The sequence below is a fragment of the Hemiscyllium ocellatum genome, chromosome 4 (assembly GCF_020745735.1).
Source record: "Hemiscyllium ocellatum isolate sHemOce1 chromosome 4, sHemOce1.pat.X.cur, whole genome shotgun sequence".
NCBI lineage: Eukaryota > Metazoa > Chordata > Chondrichthyes > Orectolobiformes > Hemiscylliidae > Hemiscyllium > Hemiscyllium ocellatum.
This window is the reverse complement of record NC_083404.1, coordinates 3,632,189-3,656,137: the sequence shown is the minus strand read 5'-3', so window position 1 is coordinate 3,656,137 and position 23,949 is coordinate 3,632,189. Positions and strand designations below refer to the sequence as shown.

General features: G+C 38.3%; 1 protein-coding gene across 11 annotated transcripts in view; it reads left to right on the top strand.

Annotated features, from left to right (window-relative positions):
* The window catches only part of unm_hu7910 (un-named hu7910), a 214,075-nt gene that overhangs the window by 60,145 nt on the left and 129,981 nt on the right, over nucleotides 1–23,949 (top strand). For all 11 annotated transcript variants that reach the window (XM_060822659.1, XM_060822653.1, XM_060822658.1 and 8 more), the window contains one exon: nucleotides 22,966–23,058. In XM_060822659.1, the coding sequence (XP_060678642.1) occupies nucleotides 22,966–23,058 (93 nt within the window). The remainder of the gene's footprint in view (nucleotides 1–22,965; nucleotides 23,059–23,949) is intronic.

Genomic DNA, 23,949 nt, shown 5'->3' with positions numbered 1-23,949 from the left:
CTCAGAATTAGAATTCTGGTTCTTCTATTGGCAATGTTTGGACACGCACTGTTCAGTCATGGGAATTGTTTAATTGAAGCATCCTGCTGAGTAGAGTGTTTGCTTTCACTCACTCATTGTAAGTGCAAAGGTTTAATTTGGGTTGTACTGGTGGGTATAAGAAAGAGAAAAATGAAGGTCAAAACCAGAATTCTTTATGGATATATGACCTGTCCCTTTGCTATAATGCTTTGATATGCACATTCCTATTTTCTTGTAAATAGGGTCAGATGTGGGATGTAAAACCCTGCTGCTCTATTTTCTTTCCATTTCTGTCTGACCACTTCTTTCTTTTCTCTCCTTTTCCTTTTTTATTCTTATGTAGGCCTCACTAAAGGGGATGGTAGTAATGAACAAATTGATACACTCGAGGAAGTCCTAGATATTATAACAGAGGAATCCTCAGATTGGGTTTATGGTTTCCTCTCATTTCTGTATGATGTAATGACGCCTTTTGAGATACTAGAAGAAGAAGAAAATGAAGCATCAGAGGATGTTGCTGGTACGTCAGAGAACACAGGGGTTCAGGGAAAAGAAAATTGTGTAATACTGGATTTACAGAACCAGTAGCATAGATTCTAAACTCCTACATGACATGAGGGTCAATAAATACTAAAATCCATTTGAAGGCAAGTACAAATAAAATCAAGTATGGTGAGAAGATCTCTTGAGGTTAAGCTGTTATGTGCTTTCAGCGTTAGTTTTAAGATGCACTGTTAAAATGCTTGTTAAAGTGCTGTGGTGCTATGAATAGCAGCAATTGACTGCAAAAAAAGATGTAAAATCCCTTAATTAACTGACCTTTATGGATTGTTCATTATTTACATGAAACCTTGGTGTATATATAAAATCTTATTACAAATTATCTGATTTTACAATCTGCCAAATTCTTTGTGGCTGTTTGCCATAGGGAGGAAGTAAATGCTTACACGTGAGTGTAATTTACTACTTTTGTGTGTGTGCTTTATATAGCTAAATTCATACTTTTGCATCTTTTATCTTGTGTTTTGCACAAATGTTAAATTATCGAAAGCTGCTTGTTTTCCATTGGGTTGCAAATTAATGTACTAACAAGTACAGGAATTGACCACAGCTTGGAGATTACTGTGTGTATGATCTTTCTTTGCATGTTTAGAATGTGAATACGACATTTTGTAATTGATCTAATTACTGTTGGTTTGTAAAATATATTAATGTATGCATTTTTCTTATATCAAGATTTCCTAGTTGTAATGTCAACATAGCATGAGCTGTGTCCCTTTTGGTATTTGAGTAAAATCACACTAATTTTGCCTGTCTGATGTAATGTTTTTGAAACAACTGATTCAATACTTCAATAAATAAAATGTAAAGATTTGATTTTGATTGCAGTCATTTAGTTGCAATGAAAGGCACTGCTTTAGTGTGTCCTTGTGGAACGATCTGGGATGCTCAGCTCTGGTGCCTGATAGCTCATGGATTTGATTGCAGTGGCGGTGCATCATTTTAAAGAAATAAATACAATAACAGCCTAATAATAGACTTAATTCTCTGGCGTTTTTATTCTGAATTTAATTTTATACACTTGATTTGCTGATTGTTGCCAAATATAATGCAGAATAGATGAACAATTTAAGAGGAAATGATGTAGCATTCCTTGGTGTCCGTGCTCAACCTTGGGACTATGTTGAAGGCAAAAAAAAATTTTAAGAAGTTCTACATAGAGTCATAGAGATGTACAGCATGGAAACAGACCCTTCAGTCCAACCCATCCATGCTGACCTCTCAGCAAGATCTTGTAATATTGTATAATTTTGCTAATGTACGTTTTAGTATATTGAAAATTTAATTGTTGGTGTTTATCATATTCCTTACCCTCTTTGGACTGATACTTGCTTCCAGTGGTGGTAAAATTAGTGCATTGACTGAACTTGAAGGAGAATGCACTATTCCGAGGATATTACATGCAGGGTTGAAGGAGCTGTAGATTCAATTCCATACAGATGAACAACAAACAGATTCCTTTTGTTTACATATTCCCTCTTTAAAGTCTGGTTGAAGATTTGTAGCTCGGGTGTCCGTTGTTGTGGTTCTGTTCGCCGAGCTGGAAGTTTTTGCTGCAAACGTTTCGTTCCCTGGCTAGGGAACATAATCAGTGCTATTGGAGCCTCCTGTGAAGCGCTGCTTTGATGTTTCTTCCGGTATTTATAGTGGTTTGTTCTTGCCGCTTCCGGGTGTCAGTTTCAGCTGTAGTAGTTTGTAGCAGAAAAAATCAAATCCTGCCACAATGTGTCAAGTACAGACCTCCAGTAAATAATCCACAAGCCAGGGAAACAGCCAAGAAGAACAGATCCAGGATGGTCCAGGTAATGATCACAGACGCTCACAACCGACTGCACAAATACAAGCAAGAAATTGCGCGCCAAAAGTCGTTAATTTTAAAAACCACTCATCAGGAATGGACCCAGACCATAGAACAGGCTGTCACTATAGGACAGAACAGGACAACACTTCGCAAAAAAACGGCACTAAAAGAAAAAATGGACAAACTAACCCACAAACAGGAGGACACTACAACACACACCTGGGTTAAAAACCTCTCCGAGTAAAAAATGAGGTCTGCAGATGCTGGAGATCACAGCTGCAAATGTGTTGCTGGTCAAAGCACAGCAGGTCAGGCAGCATCTCAGGAATAGAGAATTCGACGTTTCGAGCATAAGCCCTTCCTGATGAAGGGCTTATGCTCGAAACGTCGAATTCTCTATTCCTGAGATGCTGCCTGACCTGCTGTGCTTTGACCAGCAACACATTTGCAGCTGTTAAAAACCTCTCCCACAGACAGCTCACAGACACGGAAAGAACTATACTGGCCAAGGGACTCAAATACAACTACAGGGATGCCAACACAGCAGACTTCCTAGCAGCACTAGAATGCACACTCAGGAACAATGGACTGACTGAAGAGACACAACAAACAGTGAGACAAACGGTCGTACCTATGATGATAAGAAAACGACATACTCATAACCTCAACACCAAGGAGAGGGAAACACTGAAAGCACTGAAAAATGACAAGAACATAATCATACTACCGGCAGATAAAGGCAGAATGACAGTCATCTTAGATAAATCAGACTACATCAATAAAGCACAACAACTACTCGCAGACACCAACACCTACCAAATGAAGGATTCCGACCCCACACCACAACTCACCAATAGAATAATCAACACACTAAGGAATCTACAAAAAAAAGGACAGATAACCAAAGCGGACCAGCAAAGAATGAAACCTGAAAGCAACAACACCCCCAGATTCTACGGACTACCCAAAGTACACAAACCAGACATCCCACTCAGACCCATAGTATCACTACCAGGGACACCAGCATACAAACTGGCCAAAGAACTACAACAAAAACTGAAACACCTAGTCAGCGGATCCAAACACTCCATACAATCAACACAGGAATTCTTGGACATCATCAGGAATACACACATAGACAAAGAAGAAACCATGGTATCATTCGACGTGACGGCACTGTTCACATCAATTGACAAAACCCTAGCCAGAGAAACAATAGCCAACCTACTGGACATACATAACAGAACACAGGAGGCCGAACCTATCAACAAGGACGGCATACTTAAACTACTAGACCTGTGCCTCACCACACACTTTACATTCAACAATCAGATATACGAACAAATCAACGGAACACCCATGGGATCACCAATCTCGGGACTCATAGCAGAGGCAGTTACGCAAAGATTAGAACATACAGCCCTACCACAAATCCAACCCAAACTCTGGATCAGATACGTCGATGACACCTTTATAATCATCAAAAACACAGAAATAGAAAAAACACACCGAATCATCAACGCCACACTCACAGGAATACGATTCACGAGAGAAGAGGAAAAGGATAGCCAACTCCCATTCCTAGATGTGTTAGTAGAGAGAACACCCAACGGAGAATTCACCACAAGGGTACACAGGAAACCAACACACACAGACCAAGTCCTAAACTATGAAAGCAACCACCCCAACACACACAAATGAAGCTGCATCAGGACACTATTCAAAAGAGCCACAACACACTGCAGTACACCAGAACTGCGAAAAGAGGAAGAGGAAGACCTATACATTGTATTCGCCAAAAACGGATACCCACGCAACTTTATCACCAGATGCCTAAGAGATAGACCACGGAACGAGGACATGCCACAACCAAAAGGACTAGCCACACTACCATACGTCAGGAGCGTCTCAGAACTAACAGCCAGACTACTGCGACCCTTAGGACTCATAACAGCACACAAGCCAACTTCCACACTCAGACAACAACTCACTAGAACAAAGGACCCAATAGCCAGCACGAGCCAAACTAACGTAGTTTACAAAATACCATGCAAGGACTGCACAAAACACGATATAGGACAAACAGGAAGACAGCTAACAATCCGCATCCATGAACATCAGCTAGCCACAAAACGACACGACCAGCTATCCCTCGTAGCCATACACTCAGACCACCAGGAACATGAATTTGACTGGGAAAACACTACCATCATAGGACAAGCCAGACAGAGAACAGCCAGGGAATTCCTAGAGGCATGGCATTCATCCACAAACTCCATTAACAGACACATAGACCTGGACCCCATATACAAACCACTACAGCTGAAACTGACACCCGGAAGCGGCAAGAACAAACCACTATAAATACTGGAAGAAACATCAAAGCAGCGCTTCACAGGAGGCTCCAATAGCACTGATGATGTTCCCTAGCCAGGGAACGAAACGTTTGCAGCAAAAACTTCCAGCTCGGCGAACAGAACCACAACAATATTCCCTCTTGTTTTTAAATGGGTTGTACTCTAGTAAACATGTTGTTTTTATTTAATCGCACCACGTTATGATACCCAAAATGATTAAATATGTGAGACTGGCTATATTAGTTTTCCTAATTAGTGTTACTGCAATGGCTGATGTTAATTGAATGGGAGAGTAGAGAATTGTGTGTTGTAAAACTTAGATGCTGTCAGTGTTAAATAAAAACATTGGATTTTTATCCGTACGTGGTGGTCTGTGGGCATAGCGGCAGTAAGGGATGCTAGCCATGCTCATAATATCTTGCAAAATACAAACTTGTTTCCGAATAATGGCTATAAATATAACTTTTATTCTTTTGGAATCTATAACATTTACATGATTTACTAATTATGTAACATTGTTTTGTTTTTAAGCTTATAATTTGTTTACACCTTGTATATTGAACAAAAGGTTTAGTTGACATTAACATTAACCCCATATTTCATTGAAATATTTACAGCATCATGTTGTGTTGAATAGAATTAAAGGAATATCTTCTGAGCTTTGAGCAATGAATTGAATGTGTCACTACAAAGTTTTAGATTAGATTAGACTTACAGTGTGGAAACAGGCCCTTCGGCCCAACAAGTCCACACCGACCCGCCGAAGCGAAACCCACCCATACCCCTACATTTACCCCTTACCTAACACTACGGGCAATTTAGCTTGGCCAATTCACCTGACCCGCACATCTTTGGACTGTGGGAGGAAACCGGAGCACCCGGAGGAAACCCACGCAGACACGGGGAGAACGTGCAAACTCCACACAGTCAGTCGCCTGAGTCGGGAATTGAACCCGGGTCTACAGGCGCTGTGAGGCAGCAGTGCTAACCACTGTGCCACCGTGCCGCCCTAAATGTTATCCTGCATGTTAATAGGAAATTTGGAAAAACCTTTAAAACCGATATATTTTGGGGAAAAAAATAACTCTCTAGATTGAAATTGAGTGAAAATATTGTCCAGAGTGAACCCTTAATATGCTTTATCAGTCAGTTCACATTTATTAGACCTGTACTTAGCTGTTCATTATTAGTGTTCTCAGCTGCTCAAAGGAAGTGTACAAAATTAGATTCATAATTTAAGGGCTGGACAAACCCAAATACAGAACTTTCCATCTGGAGAAGGTTTCTTAATTCTTCAAATGTGATAGAGTTCTACTCTGTCAATACAGGGGGGAAAGCAAAAGGATGCAGATATTGGAATCCAAAATGGAAATGCTCCCCTATTCAGTACGTCTGGCAGCTTCTATGGGGGCATGAATAAATTGCCTGACGCGAGTATTTCCACATTTCTGCGTTTGTTTCAGTGTAGTAAAAGTCTTTCTAGAGAATTTTGTTTGTTTTGTGAAACTTCATATTCTTTAAAAACTGGAGAACTTTTCAGTATCCTAAAGAAGGACTGCATTAATCATAGTCAAGATTATAGTCTCAGGTTAATTTGAAATCAGAAGCTTTCAGAGCACAGTGTCGTTGTCCGGTGAAGTGGACCCCAGTCCAACACTGGCACCTCCATGTCATGTGATCAAATCATATGTGAGCTCTGTGGTTTTAAATGCCTAAAAAAATCAGGTTTTGCTGAAATAGTTTGCTTTTGTAGCCATCATTCTTGCTCTAAATATCCTTGAAAATAATGATGAGCCACTTTTTGACTCCTAAGTGATATGGCATTACATTTCAAAGTGCACTTCGAAACTAACTTTGTTGCTGTGGTTCTGGAGATACATATGCCAGTCTGGGTGTGGTCAGCAGATTACCAGGGTTATCTTACCAGATAGTTTAAACACATTATCAGCAAATATCGCCCATGTAATAATGATGTTTATTTCAGATTTCATTACCTGCATATAAAATCCCAGGCTGCTATGGTAGCATTCCAGAACACATCCATTATGCCACTGTAAAGCAATTAGTGCTTGCTTATTAGGATATGGGAATTATTGTTGTTAACTATTCAAAAATAAACTTGAGCAGTAGTTTTAAATTAAACATCTGATGCTCATTAGGGTCTGTTTGTATCAAAGAATCTCGTACTCGGGACCAAAGTATGGTTTGTGCAGTTAGTTTAGTTACAAAGAGAGAGAATGGATATTTTAGGAGAGTCCTTATTAGAGTGCTGCGCTAATGTTTTAGCATTAGTTTTCACACAGCATATATTAAAGTTTTGTGTAGTCAAATTGAAATTGGTCTTTATTGTCACATGCACTCATTTGAGTGCAGTGAAAGGTTGGTAGAGTTGCCTATGGGTGCCATCTTAGGTACAGGGTACCTAGGTACAGATACTTTTAAGTTTTGTTACAGGATTGAAATAGTAAAAAATAAAACTGACATGGGAATATAAAGTGTCTTCAAAGTATTCATGTTATGGTCCTTCTTCACTGAGTCAGTGCTGGCTGGTTTCAGAACCTTGCTGCTTCCATGCACTGGCTTCCAAAGACCTGTCCCCCGTCTGGCCTGTGCTCGCTCTGCTTCTGCTCCGGGCTCCAGCTGCAACTCTGCTCACAGCTAGGCCCGCACCCGCTATGTTCCTGCACTGACCGCAACTTGTCTCCCGCGCTGGGCTGGTCTCTGGCTCGGTTCTCCATTTCCTCTCGGAAGGGTACTTTAAGAAGTTTAAAAAGTTGGTTGCAGGTTTGGGAGGGAGTGGTGGGAAAGTTGGTTGCTGCAGCAAGAGGAAAAACAAAGAAAGAGGAAAACGAGTTGGCGAGCAGAGGAACTCCTGCTGGAATGTCTTACTCTGCTGCCACCTTAACCAGATCATCTTTAGACCTCTTATTTCAAAATTTGAAAAGCAGACTAAGGTAGCTGGAAATACTTTTTCTTTGTATTCTGTTTTTTGATTAGTGAGAAACCCATATTGATGAAATAGTACTCATTTTTTGGAATGTTTTTGACATAAGTTGAGAATTTTACCAGGTTGTCTGTCAAATGTGCCAACTAATTCCTTAGTCATTTCTGTTGCAACCAATAGTCCACTCAGCAAAGAAATAACACTTTTATTTTCTCAACAGAAATGTTGCAGTTGTGGGGAATTTTAACTCAGCATGGTATTTATCACAATTTTGTCATCAATAAAGGTGAAATCTCCATATTCATATCATACGTTGAGTTTTACAGTCCACACTTGCAATAGCTTACTACAGTGGACAGAATTGAGTTTCTTATGTATGACAGTTTGCTCATTGTATCTAATTTTAGAATATTTGTGAATTCATGTTCCTTTTGTTTATATTTACTATGTTATTTCCATAGTGATTTAAGTATGTTTATTTTATAAATTTGCAGACTCTCTAAAGTTTGTGTTATATTGTCCTCAGTCTGGTATGCAAGTTATGCCTCTTTAATTGCCATCTTTCCACATGATGGGCATCAAGATGCATAGAATATTTTCCATAGTTCAATAGACATCATCTCCGATAGAGATGAAATTGTACAGCAAAGATCAAAAATGCAGTTTTGACTTTTCAGTTTATTTTGACCTGGAGACTTTAATTTTCTAAAATGCAAATTATATATATTCTAATAATGCACAAGTTTTCTTTACCAAAGTTGAACTAACAGCTGTTAGAAATCTCCTCTTCTCAGTTCAAAACTAAATGGAAATGTCTTTATGGGGAAAATTCTGTGCTCAAAATTTGCACTATTAACAATAGCAGAGTTATTAGCCATCCTGTTATAGAGTAGATCTGACAGTATTTGGGATTTTCACATGTGCAGGTGAAGGCAAACACCTGGAAGTTATTAGTGATACCCTGTTTCTGTGCAGGCTGCTGTTGCAGTCTTTGCTGAGAATACTTACATAGATGCTAAAGATAACTGGTGAGGGTGGTCTAATTGCCCACTATTCTCAGTCAAAAATCTCCTCCAGTTAGGGCTTACAGAATCAGAAAAAAATGATCTTTTAACAACGTAATGAGTAATATGTACATCTGAACAATATCCTAGTTCTGAAGCTATAGTTTTTAAAGTGCACAGTCTAATTCTCTGAGAAAAAAAAAGGAATGGTGCAAATCTTTAAGATTATTCTTCTATTTAATGCTTCTTCCCAGAAGTATGACCCAATTTTTATATCACACATTGTGCTTCCTACTTTCTATCCCACATTGTGCTTCCTACTTTGCTGTTTGCGTGTCGATAAGGATACTTCAGTCCAGCTGAGAATTCTTCGTGCAGACACCATAAATCTGTAGAAGATGCTGAATTGAAATAGAGGTCACATGACTGGAAGTTTCTTATGACAAGCCTGCTAAAATGTATGCAAGGTGAATAGCGCTGAAAATGTGTTGCTGGAAAAGCGCAGCAGGTCAGGCAGCATCCAAGGAACAGGAGAATCTACGTTTCGGGCATGACCCCTTCTTCAGGAAGGGCTGAAGAAGGGCTTATGCCTGAAACGTCGATTCTCCTGTTCCTTGGATGCTGCCTGACCTGCTGCGCTTTTCCAGCAACACATTTTCAGCTCTGATCTCTAGCATCTGTAGTCCTCACTTTCTCCTGCAAGGTGAATAGCCATTCTTTTGCTATTCACGCCAAAATCTGCACCAAAGTCATTATAACTTGCACAGAAGAACAGGTATAATGCATTAATGTACAAATAAAACGAATTGGTGAAAACATTTTTGCATGTGAAATACTCTAATATATGACCTAATAATAGGTTTCCGATTCAAGATTCCTTGGTAAACCTGCCCCTGAGTCATGTACTAAACATTGAGGAGCTGGTTTAGGATGTTATTTGCCTATAAAGGGATCCTCCTTGATTTGGGGCAAAGATTTCTGTATGGATACTGTGTGAAATAATCTGGAGTTTACTCTGTTCTCTTTGGAGGTTAAAGTGGTGTAAAATAATCCTGATTGAAGGATTATTGAATTAATCAGGAAGATAAATTTTAGCCTGACAGTGGTGGTTATTGTCTGCATTAATGCTTTATTAAATGCGGAACTGATCGGAATTAATTAATTGGTTTTGTATCCAAGAAGTTATAAAGTGGTAATTACAAAGAGTTACTTTGTATTTGAGGAATAATATTGACAGCTGATCATTTGCATTTTGTTCATATGATATCATTAGCTTCTCATGTTTGATATTATTCACGTTTTTGTTGCTGATATCAATTGGTTGATTCTTCCAATTTTCTACTTCAAAACCTGTTTCAACCTAATTGCCTTGCAATGTGAGCTTAAGGAAATCTGGCAAATCGAATGTTAAATTCAGTTTCTGTAACTGGATTACTTTCAAGCATTGTGAAAGTATCATGCTTCATTACCTTCTGGAGGGGGCACTGCCCATGTTAGATCCTTTGATATGTAAACCTTCTGAACAATCTGTGCAAATGTTCTATGTTGGAAATGTTTCGGACTGTGCAAATGATGGTTTAGCTTGACTAGCTGTTTTTGTTTTAAGCAATTGAACATTAAGCCTATCTTTCCTCCTTGTGATAGAACCAGAAGTTAAAGTGAAAACAAAGGAGCAGGCTAAAGAGAAAGGTACTTTGCTAAAAGCCAATTTCTGCAAAACTGGTTGGTTGACTTGGATTTGTAAAAGCATGTGTTGCATGAATATGACAGTTTAAAGATGATTTGCATCTCCCATTAACTGCATATTTTTGCTGTCATGCGTGCAAACACCTTTTTCTTACAGACTATACAGTTTTGTAAATGTTCCAGTGGTTTAGAAGTAGGGTCGTGAACCCAAGTATTTTTAAAAAAAAAAGTTATTTTCATAATAAGATAGTGAATGTTTTTTACCAAATTGATCGATGGGGGCTGGATGTCCAGTGCTACAGGAGAGTGGAAATGGAAGATCTTGCAATGTATAACATTAAGCATTCAAATTAAGTTCATGTCTAGAACCAGTAAGTGTAGCTTAAACAAGTATGGTGGCAAATCAAGTAATATTACTGTGGGCAAGTTGTAACATTTCATAGGGGTGTAAGTTAAAATATGCAAAAAAAATTAAAAGATTGAGTTGGGAGCAAAGAGAATGCATAACTGCTGATGCCTTTTCAATTTTGGTAAGACAATCAAAAAGGAGGTGCCACTATTAAAGATGAAAAGAAGTTTGAAACAGAATAAGCACAAGATCATGAAGGATACTAGCTGATCAGAAAAAGACTAATGTGATGCCCATCTTTCAAAATAGGTGAAAAATTAAAGATTGGCGACTCTAAGCACTATATTGAGAGGAAAAATTTTGAAGGTCATCCATAAAATAAGAACTTGGTGAAAGCAGCCACTTGAATTCCGACTGATACGATCCTAACCCATTTGTGTTTTTCAAGAAATTTGTATTTAGTAGACCCCATTATGTATCGTATCTCCAGAAGCAATTTGATAAAAGTTATATGCGAACACCTGTTGAGCTAAAACATCAGAAGATTTGGGATAAATCTTGTCTGTGGATATTTTAACTTTAAATGATTTTAAAAAAAAACTTCGACCAGGTAGAGTGTTACTTTGGGAAGAATGGAAGCAGTATTGTATGTTGGATGGAGTGGTATTTGGATGTTCCATTTCCAATTTGTGAATATTTCGGACTTCCATTCCAAATCTAATATGAAGTAGATTCTAGAAACATTTTAGAAATTGTAGAATAACCTAGACTTTAAAGTGGACATAAAATAAGTGGATGAAATTTAACTCAGCCAAGCATAATGGAAAGGGAAAATGAGCAACATGTGCATTCAGAATAATGTTGAAATAGCTCAAGTTCAAGTTGAGATTTGAGTTTAGAAGATTTGGTGTCCAATATATCTAACTAATGCAGAACAGTAATCACAAAAGCCCATAGAATACTTAAATCTGTTTAGAGGGATGTGAGCCAAATGTTGGTAAATGGGATATTTCTGGGTTCCACAGCATTCAAATACAGATTAAATCTTTCTTCACTCAAAAAGTAATCTATTAAACATTGTCCAGTGGCATTATATGGTTTGGCTCAAAGGCTGGAAGTACTTCAGGGCAATCATATATTAGAGAGGTGGGCGTAGGCTTGCAAGAAATGTTAGATTACTTTTTTTTTGTCTGCACTAGATATCTTGATGTAAGAATATTGAAATGGGTCAGTGAGCTGATAGAATGTGATCATATCTATATCATATCTATAGGTGGGCGGCACGGTGGCACAGTGGTTAGCACTGCTGCCTCACAGCGCCTGTAGACCCGGGTTCAATTCCCGACTCAGGCGACTGACTGTGTGGAGTTTGCACGTTCTCCCCGTGTCTGCGTGGGTTTCCTCCGGGTGCTCCGGTTTCCTCCCACAGTCCAAAGATGTGCGGGTCAGGTGAATTGGCCAAGCTAAATTGCCCGTAGTGTTAGGTAAGGGGTAAATGTAGGGGTAAGGGTGGGTTGCGCTTCGGCGGGTCGGTGTGGACTTGTTGGGCCGAAGGGCCTGTTTCCACACTGTAAGTCTAATCTAATCTAATCTAAAAAAATTGTTTGAAGTGACGAATTGAATATATGATGTACAGAGGAAATGTTGATATTGTGAGCTTTGATAAATTGCCTCTGGGGACTTCTGTAATTTTAATATGAGAGGCTGAGGGAGATTTGATTGAGGTGTCAAAATTGAGTGGTCTGGTTGGAGTAGGCAGGGAGAAACTGTTCCCACTCATGAAGGGATTGAAAAGAAAAGGCATAGATATAAAATAATTGGTGAAAGATACAAAAACAAAGGTGAGAACTTTTTGCATAGCGAGTGCTTAACTATTTCTATCAAGCTCGGTGGTAGTTCCAATTAAAACTTTCAAAGGAAAATTAAACTTGACAAAAAATAATGTACAGAGTTAGGGAAGAGTGGCACTGAGTAAATTGCCCACTTGGGAGCTGATGTAGACAACCTGGCCAAATGGTTTATTTCTGCTCCGTAAGATTGAGCAGTTATTGAGATATTATAGGCATTTTAGATTTGCAACTTTGGAATATCTGTCAGCCTGAGTGGAACAGTGGGATGAGCTGAATAGATTAGCAGGACCTGGTTTGACTTACTATGTGTGCAAGTGAACCATTTTTAAAGCTTAACGCATGAATTCAGGGCACTTTTTCTTAAAAGAAACTTGCTTTACAATTGTCTGTTTTTGGCAGTGTACTCCGTTACAAAATTGGCAAATGGTATATCTAACTTGCATGTGGTAAGGTTTTTGTAAATAGTCATAACTCCAAACATCTCTGCAGTGTAATAGTCTTTATGGTCTTGACTAACAACCTGCTTAACAGATTACTTTAGCTGTGCATTTCTCACTCTGTTACAATACATCGAAGTGCAGTACAGCTAGATGACAGTTAAACTTGCAAATGATGCAAAGGCAGTACTTTATTTGGGTACTGTTTCTGTTCCTAAGTGCATCTTCACCAACCAAAATATATATATTTTGTGAGAAAGGTCAGATTGATTTAAGACTGACAGTTTCCTTGGTTAATTGAAATATGTTTTTCTTAAAAAACCAAGTTTAACTAAATAGCTTTAATATATGGTGTTTCTTATGGAGCATCTGCTCTTCCTAACGAAACCAGCCATGAAAGTTTTTTGTGTATGTGTGCAAAATGGGTGTATTACTGTTGCTGCAAAGATGATATCTGCATGAATGCATGCCAGTACAGTGTGTTTTAGAGCTGTAAGATTATTAGTTTAGTGCTGGAGGGCAATGAGCAACTGTTTTGGCTAATTTCTCATATTTTAAAACCGTTTGAGCAGGGTTAGTTCTGCGAGATGTGAGCACGTATGCCCAGAAAGTGTAGTTGCAGTCTCACCACCAATTTTTCTTCATACTTTGTCCCAGGACCAAACTGCTCAAAATATTCTTTCCAAGCTTTCAAAGGACAACACCTACAATTTTACTGTTTGATATTAATCCAGTCAGTATGATCAAACATGTCGTCTGCACCTTTTAGGGTTTGCATAAATTTCCAATCCAAAATTCAGAGTGTTACCTTCAGCTTGACTACAACCATTTGGCAGAGTATTAGTAATCTAATAAAAATGCATCTTGAATTCAGTCATATTAGAACTTCCCCCTCCCACAGTGCAGTAACGACAGAATTTTTCATGATGCATTTGTTATAATGTGATTTCCAAATTTAAAAAAATGTAAGAAGTTGTTAGATGGAGAGCACTCTGATTTAGAACTCCCCTTCTCCATTTGGTAATATATATAATGGCGTAATTTTATATAGCTCTGCAGACCAGACTTTTTCTGTTGAGTGAAAATGTTTCCATCCAAATGTACAGCATATCACTTCTGTTTTGATTTTCTTTTAAAATAATAAGTGAAGGAAGCATTAAGAGAGCTTAAAAAGGCAAGAGAGAAAGCTGAAACAAAGAAGAAAGCTAAAAGACCAAAGTCTGAAAGAGCTGCTGAGGAGAAGTCTAAGAAAGTACACAAAGAAAAGGCAGAACTGAAAACAGGAAAACTGAAGATGGAAAAGCCTGTGAAAAAGCTGGAGTTGAAAAAGAAATCTGAAAAAGAGAAAAAAAATAAAGTTGAGAAAGTAAAAGCAAAGGAAAAACCTCAGTCACTGAAAGAGAAGGTTAAAAAGCTTTTTAATACGTTCAAAGTGGCAAAAGACGTGCCAGTGAAGGATAAAAAGGAACCCACTAAATCTCTCAAGGTTAAAACTATTGATAAGGAGAAGGAAAAGAAGGGGAATAAGAAATAAAAGAATGAGATATTGTTTGAGCCACTGCCCGAATTGACCTGCACTGTGACAATCTAGTAGATCATCTCAACAGTGTTTACTCTATTGGTATGTGAGGTTTAAATTCATTTTAGTGCCTTTTAACTTGAACCACTTAAACTGATAGTTGAAATATATTTTTGTTAGATTAAATTTAGTTTTGTGCATTTTGATAATAGCCTTCGTTACTAATGAAAATGATGAATCTGTGGAATACTACAAAGGCAATATTGCTTCTCGTTAGTAAGCTGGTACCAGTTAATCTAATTTATGTACAGTCTGAGTGGTGATTTAAATCAAATTCTTATTAAAACATCCAGTGATTCTTCTTTTTGTGAATTTTCCCAAATTTACTGTGTATGAGTATGTACAATTCTCATTAAAACAGCACTTATGAACATAATGTATCTTGCTATTCATGATCTATCTCTTCATATTTGTTAGTTGTTTCTTTGGAATTTTGCCACTGACTCCCTGCTTTGTGGCCTGCTTGCCTTACAGACCTTTTTCCATTGTTCTTCAGCCACCGATTTCAGTCCTAAAGTACCTTTTGCACCCACTTCTAACTGCCATTCTGCAATCATTGTATGTTGTTACCACTGAAGATTCTTCCAACTCCAGAATGACTCCCATTTCGCTCATTTTCCCCACCCAATTTTTGACCTTGACCTCCCACAGTCACCACACCAGCATAAACGTACACCCCTTTTTCCCCCCCCCAAATAAAAACTATCTGGTGCTCCTGGATTCTGTTCTTATCTGACTTATCTTTGGGGTCCACCTCTCTGCTCCCCTTCTGGTTCCTGTCGTGATCTCGCACTGAAACTCTGGGCTCCATCTGGTGACAGACTTTTTGGTTCATGCGAGTAATTCTGGTTATCAGTTGCTCCCTGTACCCATCAACCTTATCCATTGAATGGACCCTGGTCAGTATTTTGCAGTAGTGTTTCTATATAAAATGTATTTTATTTTAAATGTTTTGATTGTAGACATTAAGGAATCACTACCATTTCGATTTGGTTCTTTCAAGCTTTTTTCGGTGAGAAAGGTCTTAAAACTACCGTTCATTTTATATTTGCTGATTTATTTTGCAAATATTTTAGCCAGGACTACACTATTTCATGTAGTACCGTACTTTGTTTTTTTTTCCAGGCAAGCATTGTCTAAAGAGACCTAATGATTCACTGAGTCATTTTACCTAAAGTCATGATTGTTAGGGATGCAACAGAATGGAGACCTACTGTACCTTAGTTTGTCAACTGATTTGCAACTTACTCTGTAATGAGAATTTGTTGTTCTCGTGTTCTTCCATTGTAACCTCAATCTGAAGCTTTCTTTGAGTATTGGTGCTAATTTTGGGCTGTTTTGGATTGATAGTTTTAAAAATGGTTTTGTTATTGTACTGTGCTATCATGATATTGCAGTAGCTGCAAAGTTAACTGAAGCAGTCTGTCTTTCTGTTACTGCGATTGGAGGAAATGCCAGAAAAATATTTGGAGACATTATAACTCTTTGTTTGCATACTATTGCACTGTCCCTCCTCTTTCTCTCTTGCCCCATAACTTTGCATAGCATGAAAGTATTATTTATATCTCTTCATCAGAATTGTTCAGTTTTCCACTGCATCCCTATCCCAGATTACATTTTGAAGGGAGGGCCAATTTAAATAAAATTAGCTTGGGCAACTGGCTTCATCTTTAAAACATGAGGTGTGCAGAGAATCGGGATAGGTGGGGAATGGGAAAGAGTTGTCTAGCTGTCTGAAGATTACTAGGTAAGCCTCAGAAGTGGGATTATAAGCTACTGACTAAAATACCACCTCACGAACAGCTTATAAGGTCATCTGGGGATAGGCAATGATAAATGTTGGCCTAACCAGTGATCCTCATGTCAGTAAACGGGAAAACAACTACTAGAACAAAGGACATTACAGCATAGGAACAGGCCCTTCAGCCCTCCAAACCTGCGTGATCCATATCCTCTATCTAAATCTGTCACCTATTTTTGAAGGATCTGTGTCCCTTTGTCTAAATATGTCTTAAATGACGCTATCGTTCCTGCCCAACCACCTCTGCTGGCAACACATTCCAGGCACCCACCACCCTCTGTGTAAAAACCTTTCCACACATATTTCCCCTAAACTTTTCTCCCCTCACCTTGAACTCATGATCCCTAGTAACTGAGTCTTTCTTGCTACCCACCCTGTCTCTACGCCTGTCATGATTTTGTAGGCCTCAATCAGGTCCCCCGGCAACTGCTGCCTTTCCAATGAAAATAATTCTAATCTACTCAACCTCTCATAGCTAGCACCCTCCATGCCAGACAACATCCTGGTGAACCACCTCTTCACTGTCTCCAAAGCATCCACATCCTTTTGGTAATGTGGTGACCAGAACTGTTCAGTATTCCAAATATGGCTGAACCAAAGTCTTACATCACTATAACATGAGCAGCCAACTCTTGTACTCAACACCTCATCCTATGAAGGAAAGCATGCTGCCTTGACCACTCTACTGTCCTGCGTTGCCACCTTCAGGGAACAATGGACTTGAACATACAGATCTTTCTGTACATCAGTTTTCCCCAGGGCTTTTCTATTTACTGTATAGTTCGCTCTGGAATTGTATCTTCCAAAATACATAACCTTGCGTTTGTCTGGATTGAAATCCTTCTGTCATTTCTATGACCAACTCTCCAATCTATCTATATTCTGCTGCATTCTCTGACAGTCGCCTTCACTGTCTGCTACTCCACCAATCATCTTGTCATCTGCAAACTTGCTATTGAGGCACCCAATATCTTCCTCCAAATCATTTATGATTATCACAAACAGTGGTCCCAGCATGGATCCCTGTGGGACACCACTTATCGCAAGTCCTCATTTTGAGAAGCTCCCTTCCACTACTACACCCTCTCCTGTTGCCCAGCCAGCTCTCTATCCATCTAGCTAGAACACCTTGGACCCTATGCGAGTTCACCTTCTTAATTAGCCTACCATGGGGAACCTTATCAAACTCTTTACTAAAGTCCATGAACATGACATCTACATCCCTTCCTTCATCAATCAACTTGTCACCTCTTCAAAAGAATTCTATTAGGTTTGTAAGACATTACCTACCCTGCAGAAAAGCATGCTGCTTATCACTAAGCCCATTTTCTTCCAAATGGGTATATATCCTATCCCTCAATATCTTCTCCAGCAGCTTCCCTACCACTGATGTCAGGTTCACAGATCTGTAATTACCTGGATTATCCCTGCTACCTCTCTGAAACAAGGGGATAACATTAGTAATTCCCCAGTTCTCTGGGAGCTCCCCTGTTTTTAAGGATGCTGCAAAGATATCTGTTAAAGTTCTAGTTATTTTCCCTCTTGCTTCCCTCGGAAACCTGGAATAGATCCCATCCGGTCCTGGGGATTTGTCCACCTTCATGCCTTTTCAAATACCCAACACTTTCTCTGTGTTTATGCTGACTTGACCTAGAGTAATCAAAGATCTCTCCCTCACCTCAACATCCGCCAAGTCCCCCTCCATGATGAATACTGATGCAAAGTACTCATTAAGAATCTCACCCGTTTTCTTCGACTCAAAGTGTATCTTTCCTGCTTTGTCCTTGAGTGAGCTAACTCATTCCCTAGTTACCCTCTTGTTCCTTATACGAATAAAAAGCTTTGAGGTTTTCCTTAACCTTGTTTGCTAAGGATATCTCATGACCTCTTTTAGCCCTCTTAATTCGTCATTTCAGATTGGTCCTACATTCCCAATATTCTTACAAAGCTTCATCTTACTTCAGTCGCTTAGACCTTATGTATGCTTCCTTCACCTCTTAGCTAGTCTCTCAATTTCACCTGTCATCCATGGTTCCATAATCTTGCCATTTCTATCCCTCATTTTCACAAAAACGTACCTCTCCTGAACTGTCATTCCCTTCAACCAGCTGTTCTCAATCTGCATTCCCCAACTCCTCCTAAATTTTGGTCTTCCCCCAGTTTGGCACCCTTCCTTTAGGTCCACTCTCATCTTTGTCCATGAGTATTCTAAAACTTGCGGAATTGTGATCACATTTGCCAAAGTAATCCCCTACTGAAACTTAAACCACCTGGCTGGGCTCAGACTCTAACACCAGGTCGAGTATGGCCCCTTCCTGAGTTGGACTATTGACATACTGCACTGTAAACCCCTCCTGGATGCACCTTACAAATTCTGCTCCATCCCAGATCTCGAACACCGTGAATCCTAGTCAATGTTGGGAAAACTGAAATTTCCCATCATCAGCACCCTGTTGCTCCTACATCTGTCTATGATCCCTCTGCATATTGTATCTCTATCTCCCGCTCATTGTTGGGAGGCCTGTAGTACAGAACCAACATGGTTACTGCACCCTTCCTATTTCGGAGCTCTGTCTATATTGCCTCACTGCTCAAGCCTTCCATAGTGATCTTCAAAATTTTCTGATTGTGCAATATTACAGGACTTTGATCTTACTGAAGTGATAAAACCAAAATTTATTGTTGTATTGAAAGCTTTATTCACATGATTTCTTGAAAAGTTTGTGAAAGAATCATATAACCCCACTGAAAATTTTAATCTCCTTGACCTTGATGTTCAAGGTGCTGATGGATTGAAACTCCAATGCATCTGAAAGCAGTTTGTTGCTCCAAGTTAGCTTTTATTCCAGATTTTATTGAATTAACATCCCACCATCTGCAGTGATGGGATTTGATCCCCTGTCACCAGAACGTTAACCTCAGATTCAGGATTGCTAGGTCCGTGGAATTACCACACCACTGCCTTCCCAAAATCATGCCAGTAGTATTGTTAAACGAATATATTTAGGTGCCAGTGCTAACTATTTAGAGCCAAAGCAATAGTTAATATATCACGGAACAGCAGAAGTGCCAGTAATGACAGGTTTGTTTCCATTGTTTCTTCTGAGCATTTTCTGTCTAAAACTGGCCTTCAGTTTCAACACTGCATTCAGTATCTGAATATTGGTAAGTTGAAGTTTAGAATGGCTTCTTCTCAAACTTTCAGCTAACTTCTCACTCAATCTCTGTGAATATTATTGGTCATTGCGCCAACTGAGACATTAATTGACTTCAAATCACAGAGTTGGTAGTGAGGAACAATTTTGTAGTGTGACTAATTGTTTTAACATCTTGTAGTTTTATTCCATTAGTTTGCTTATTTAAAGAACTGCATCTTCCATACTGAGCAATTATAACAATTTATTTATTTTCAAATTGTGTATTATATAATGCTGCTGTCAGTTTAACAAACTATTCTATCAGGGTTTTACAAAACTTGGTCTGATATGCTTAGTCAGAAATTGAAATTACTTTTGAGGCCCACCATTTTCATCAAATACTGTTTTATTTAAATCTCTGTTGTGAGCTCTGGTCACAATTTCTCAATTTTTCATTATATGCAATGTTGTATGTCAAAGCTCAGCATTTATTGATTGGAAATTAAAAGAGCAAGATAATACAGGTGAAATGTTTGTATAGATTTCTTAGCTGTGATGGCCATAACTATGTGGGTCTCATTTATTCCACATGAGAAGATTTGAAAAATATTAATTTTCTTGGCACAACAATAAATAAAAACTGAATTTTTCACCCAACATGTCTCCATTTCTTTGTCAATAGCATTACTGTCACAGTTACTTGCTGCTATTTGTTATGAATCATCAGCTGGTGGTGCACAATTTCCTGCTTCTGGCAACATGTCAGCAGTGAAAATGTGGGAAAAAAGAACATTCTATATCTCCGCAATATCATTTTCAACATTAGTGCTCTATTCTACCTCAAACAATAAAACATCAAAACCGTGTTTCTGCTTGAAACTATTGCTGAGGATGCACAATACTTTCTGTAGTCAGGTTTTCAGAAGCAAAATAATTTAAATTTATTGAGTTTGTAAGCTTATGCAGACATTAACAGAAATTTAATTTCATTTTTATATCAATTGTTTAGCCTTTGTATTCACCCAGCTTGGTTTCTTTAATTATAGAATGTATTGCCTTTTAAGAATAGATTTTGAGGATATCAATAGTAAGGTACAATTGCTGAAATGTATTAACAGTATTGAAACTGCTGAATGGAACTTCTGCTAAATGGCTTGCTACTAGGAAAAAAAGGTTCGTTTTAAGGTAGCTATGTGTCTAAGGGTATGTGGCTTCATTTGAAAATATGAATGTACTAACGTATGCATTTAGAGCAGGAATAGGCCACCCACTCTTAAGCATGCTCTTCATGGATTCAGATCAGCCACAATCTTATTAAATATTCCTGAAAATCTCTGATACCATCTCATGCCCTTGTTTATTAAAAATGTATTCATGTCTGCCTTAAAACAATTCAAAAAGACACTTCATTGAAGCACAGTTAGAGCAGAGTTCCGAAAACACGTCCTCCTTTGAGAATTCTCCTTGTGTCTGTTAAATGGACAACACAACTCTATATTTTGAACAGATTATCCCTAATCTTTGAATGTTCTCTCAGGAAGAAACCTCCTTTCCACATTCATCTTGTCAGGACCCTTTTGGATCTTGTGTTTCAATCAAGTTAACTTTTACTCTTCTAAACTCCAGTGGATACAACTTAGCCTGGTTGACCTTTCCTCATAGGCTGACTTGCCTCATCCAGATGTTGGTCTAGTAAACTTCCTCTGAACCTTCCTCCAATAAGGAAACCAATATTGTGCGCAGTACTTCACTTTATAACTGAAGCTTGACCTCCCTACTTTGTATTCAATTCTCATGGCAATAAAATATATCAATCTATTAGCTTCCTTAATGACTTGTACTTGCAGACTAGCCTTTTGCAATATATTCATTTGGATACCCAAGTATCTCTGCATCTCAGATGTTTGCAATTTTTCAACATTCAGATAATGTGCCACTCTTATTGCCAAAATTAACAATTTTTTAATTTTCTGGCTTACACTTCATTTGCCAGGTTTTGGCCTCTTCACTTCATCTAGTTGTAACCTCATGTTGTATTCACAACTTGCTTTCCCATCTACTTTCGTCATTAGCAAATATAGTAACCATTCCTTCAGTCTTTTCATCCAAGTCATTTATATAAATTTTGAAAGATTGAGGTCCCAGCACCTTTGGCATACCACTTGATACATCTTACCAACTAGAAAATGACTCACTCCTACTCTGCTTCCTGTTAGCTGGCCAATTTTTTATTCACACCTTGGTTACTAATCACACCATGAGCTTTTACTTTCTGCTGTTTGTAAAATACCTTATGGAAATCTAACCACAGGGCATTTGCTGATTCCTGTTTATTCATTTTAGTTCCTGAAAAAAATCTTCAATAGATTGCTTAAACATGATTTCCCTTCTACAAAACCATGTGGATTGGATAGTATTGAATTAGCAAAATTAGGTAACTTGTAAACATGTCAGTGATTTTGGGACGAGAGCTATGCAAAATTAATGGTATCCTAAACTACAGAGAGGTGTCACATCATTATGCAGTTCTTTTTCCAGCACATAGTTTGCATCTGCACATTCCTTGCCTAATCCACTATTAATCTTTTAAAGCAAGTTCCAGTGATCAGTTTCCAAATCTATTATTAGATTTGCCTTTACTCTGATAGACTTTTCCAATTCCTCCTTTCTTCCTTTATTTCTCCCTTTCCTTTTCATGTATCCCTCCTTTCCATTTATCTCTTCCCAGATTTTTAATGACTGTGTAAACCGTTCAGGTTTCCTGTTCTTGCATTCCCATCTGTTCTTGAGTGAAATAAAAATTGAGAATTCATTGTCCAGTTTCTCTCAAAATACTTAGTTGTCATCTTTGACAATCACAACCCAAGTCAACAGCATTTGCTGCTTAGAATCGTCTAAAGACATAGTTTTTACTTTCACATGATTTTATTTTTGGCTACATGATTTGGGATAATTGGCTAAAAATTGCAGCATTTGATTTCAGTTGAGGTTTTTTAAGCTTGTTCTCCAGAGGCTTGGATGTCCTATACTAGATAGGTTTGCAATGCATTACCTATACCTATTTGATGAATTTAAGTTTTTGCCAACCGAATGAAGTTTCCTTATCTTTGGATATTCAAACAGAATTATTTAAATTTGCCATAAATGTCAGTTGTGCACACTGTTTGAATATTTGTGTCTCCTTCACCTTTTCTTGCATGGAATCAAACCTTTGAGCATTCTTTCCAAGTCTGTTTAAGAAATGAGTGAAAAGATCATACTTTAAGCATGTCAAGCTGTGCTAATGAGTTGCTTCAGTTAATAGCTGTAAAACTTCGAACCATCTCCAAATGCCACAGCACAATTTGTATGCTTTATATAGTCTTGTGTATTATGATTTTAAGAAGCTGGACTTGATGCAACGTAAGTTTGATGACATTCTCCGGCATTTGAAAACAGGGTTGAAAGAAGCAGAAGGACCTGTTTCTGCTGAACATTTTGGGAAGAATGAAGAGCCAATTCAGCCATCTGTGTACACAGACATAGGAACAGGTAATTTGAGATTCCATTACAGGAAGCCCTACATAATTAGATACTCAAAAATAATTAAATACAGTGTAAATATGTTGGGTAGTTTTTTTTAAAATGGGGGTATAGGATATAAAATGCTGAGTAAATATTCAGTGTATTAAAAATGACAAGCAAAGTTTGAAAGGTGACTAATGTACTGAAGTCAAGTATAAACTAAGTCAAGTGCTACAGCTACGTAGTGTAAGGTACAATGAGCTAAAATGCCAATCTCAGACTTTAAACAAACTTGTCAAATTGTCTTTCTGTAAGACCAAAGAAGATAGGAAAAGACCAGTCAGCCCCTCAAGCCTGCTGCACCATTCAATGGGATCATGGTTGATTTAACATTCCTCATGTCCGCATTATTTTTTTTTACCATAACTCTTGATTCTCTAACTGATCAAGAATCTAACTCCGCTTTAAATATGCACAAGGCCTGTGCCCCCACAGCTTTCTGTGGAAAGCTGTTCCAAAGACCGACACCCACGAGAAGAAATTCTTTCTCATCATGATTGGTGCCCCTTTATTTGAAAACTGTGCCCTCTGGTCCAGACTCTCGAGTGAGAGTAACATCCTGTCAGGATTTACCCCATCAAGTCCCTTAAGCATCCTGTCTGTTTCAAGAGATCACACCTCATTCTTCTAACTCCAATGAGTATATTCTCAACATATTTAACTGTTGCTGATAATCTAATCCCTCCATACCGGGTATCATCTCATGAACCTTCTCTGAACTTTCTCCAATGAAATAATACCTTTGCTTAAATAAGGGGACCAAAACTGCTCAGAGTACTTCATTAGACCATAATATTTAGATTTATTGTGTCTCATAACAATACAGTGACTTTTTTTTTGCCTTATTTGCAAAGTGTC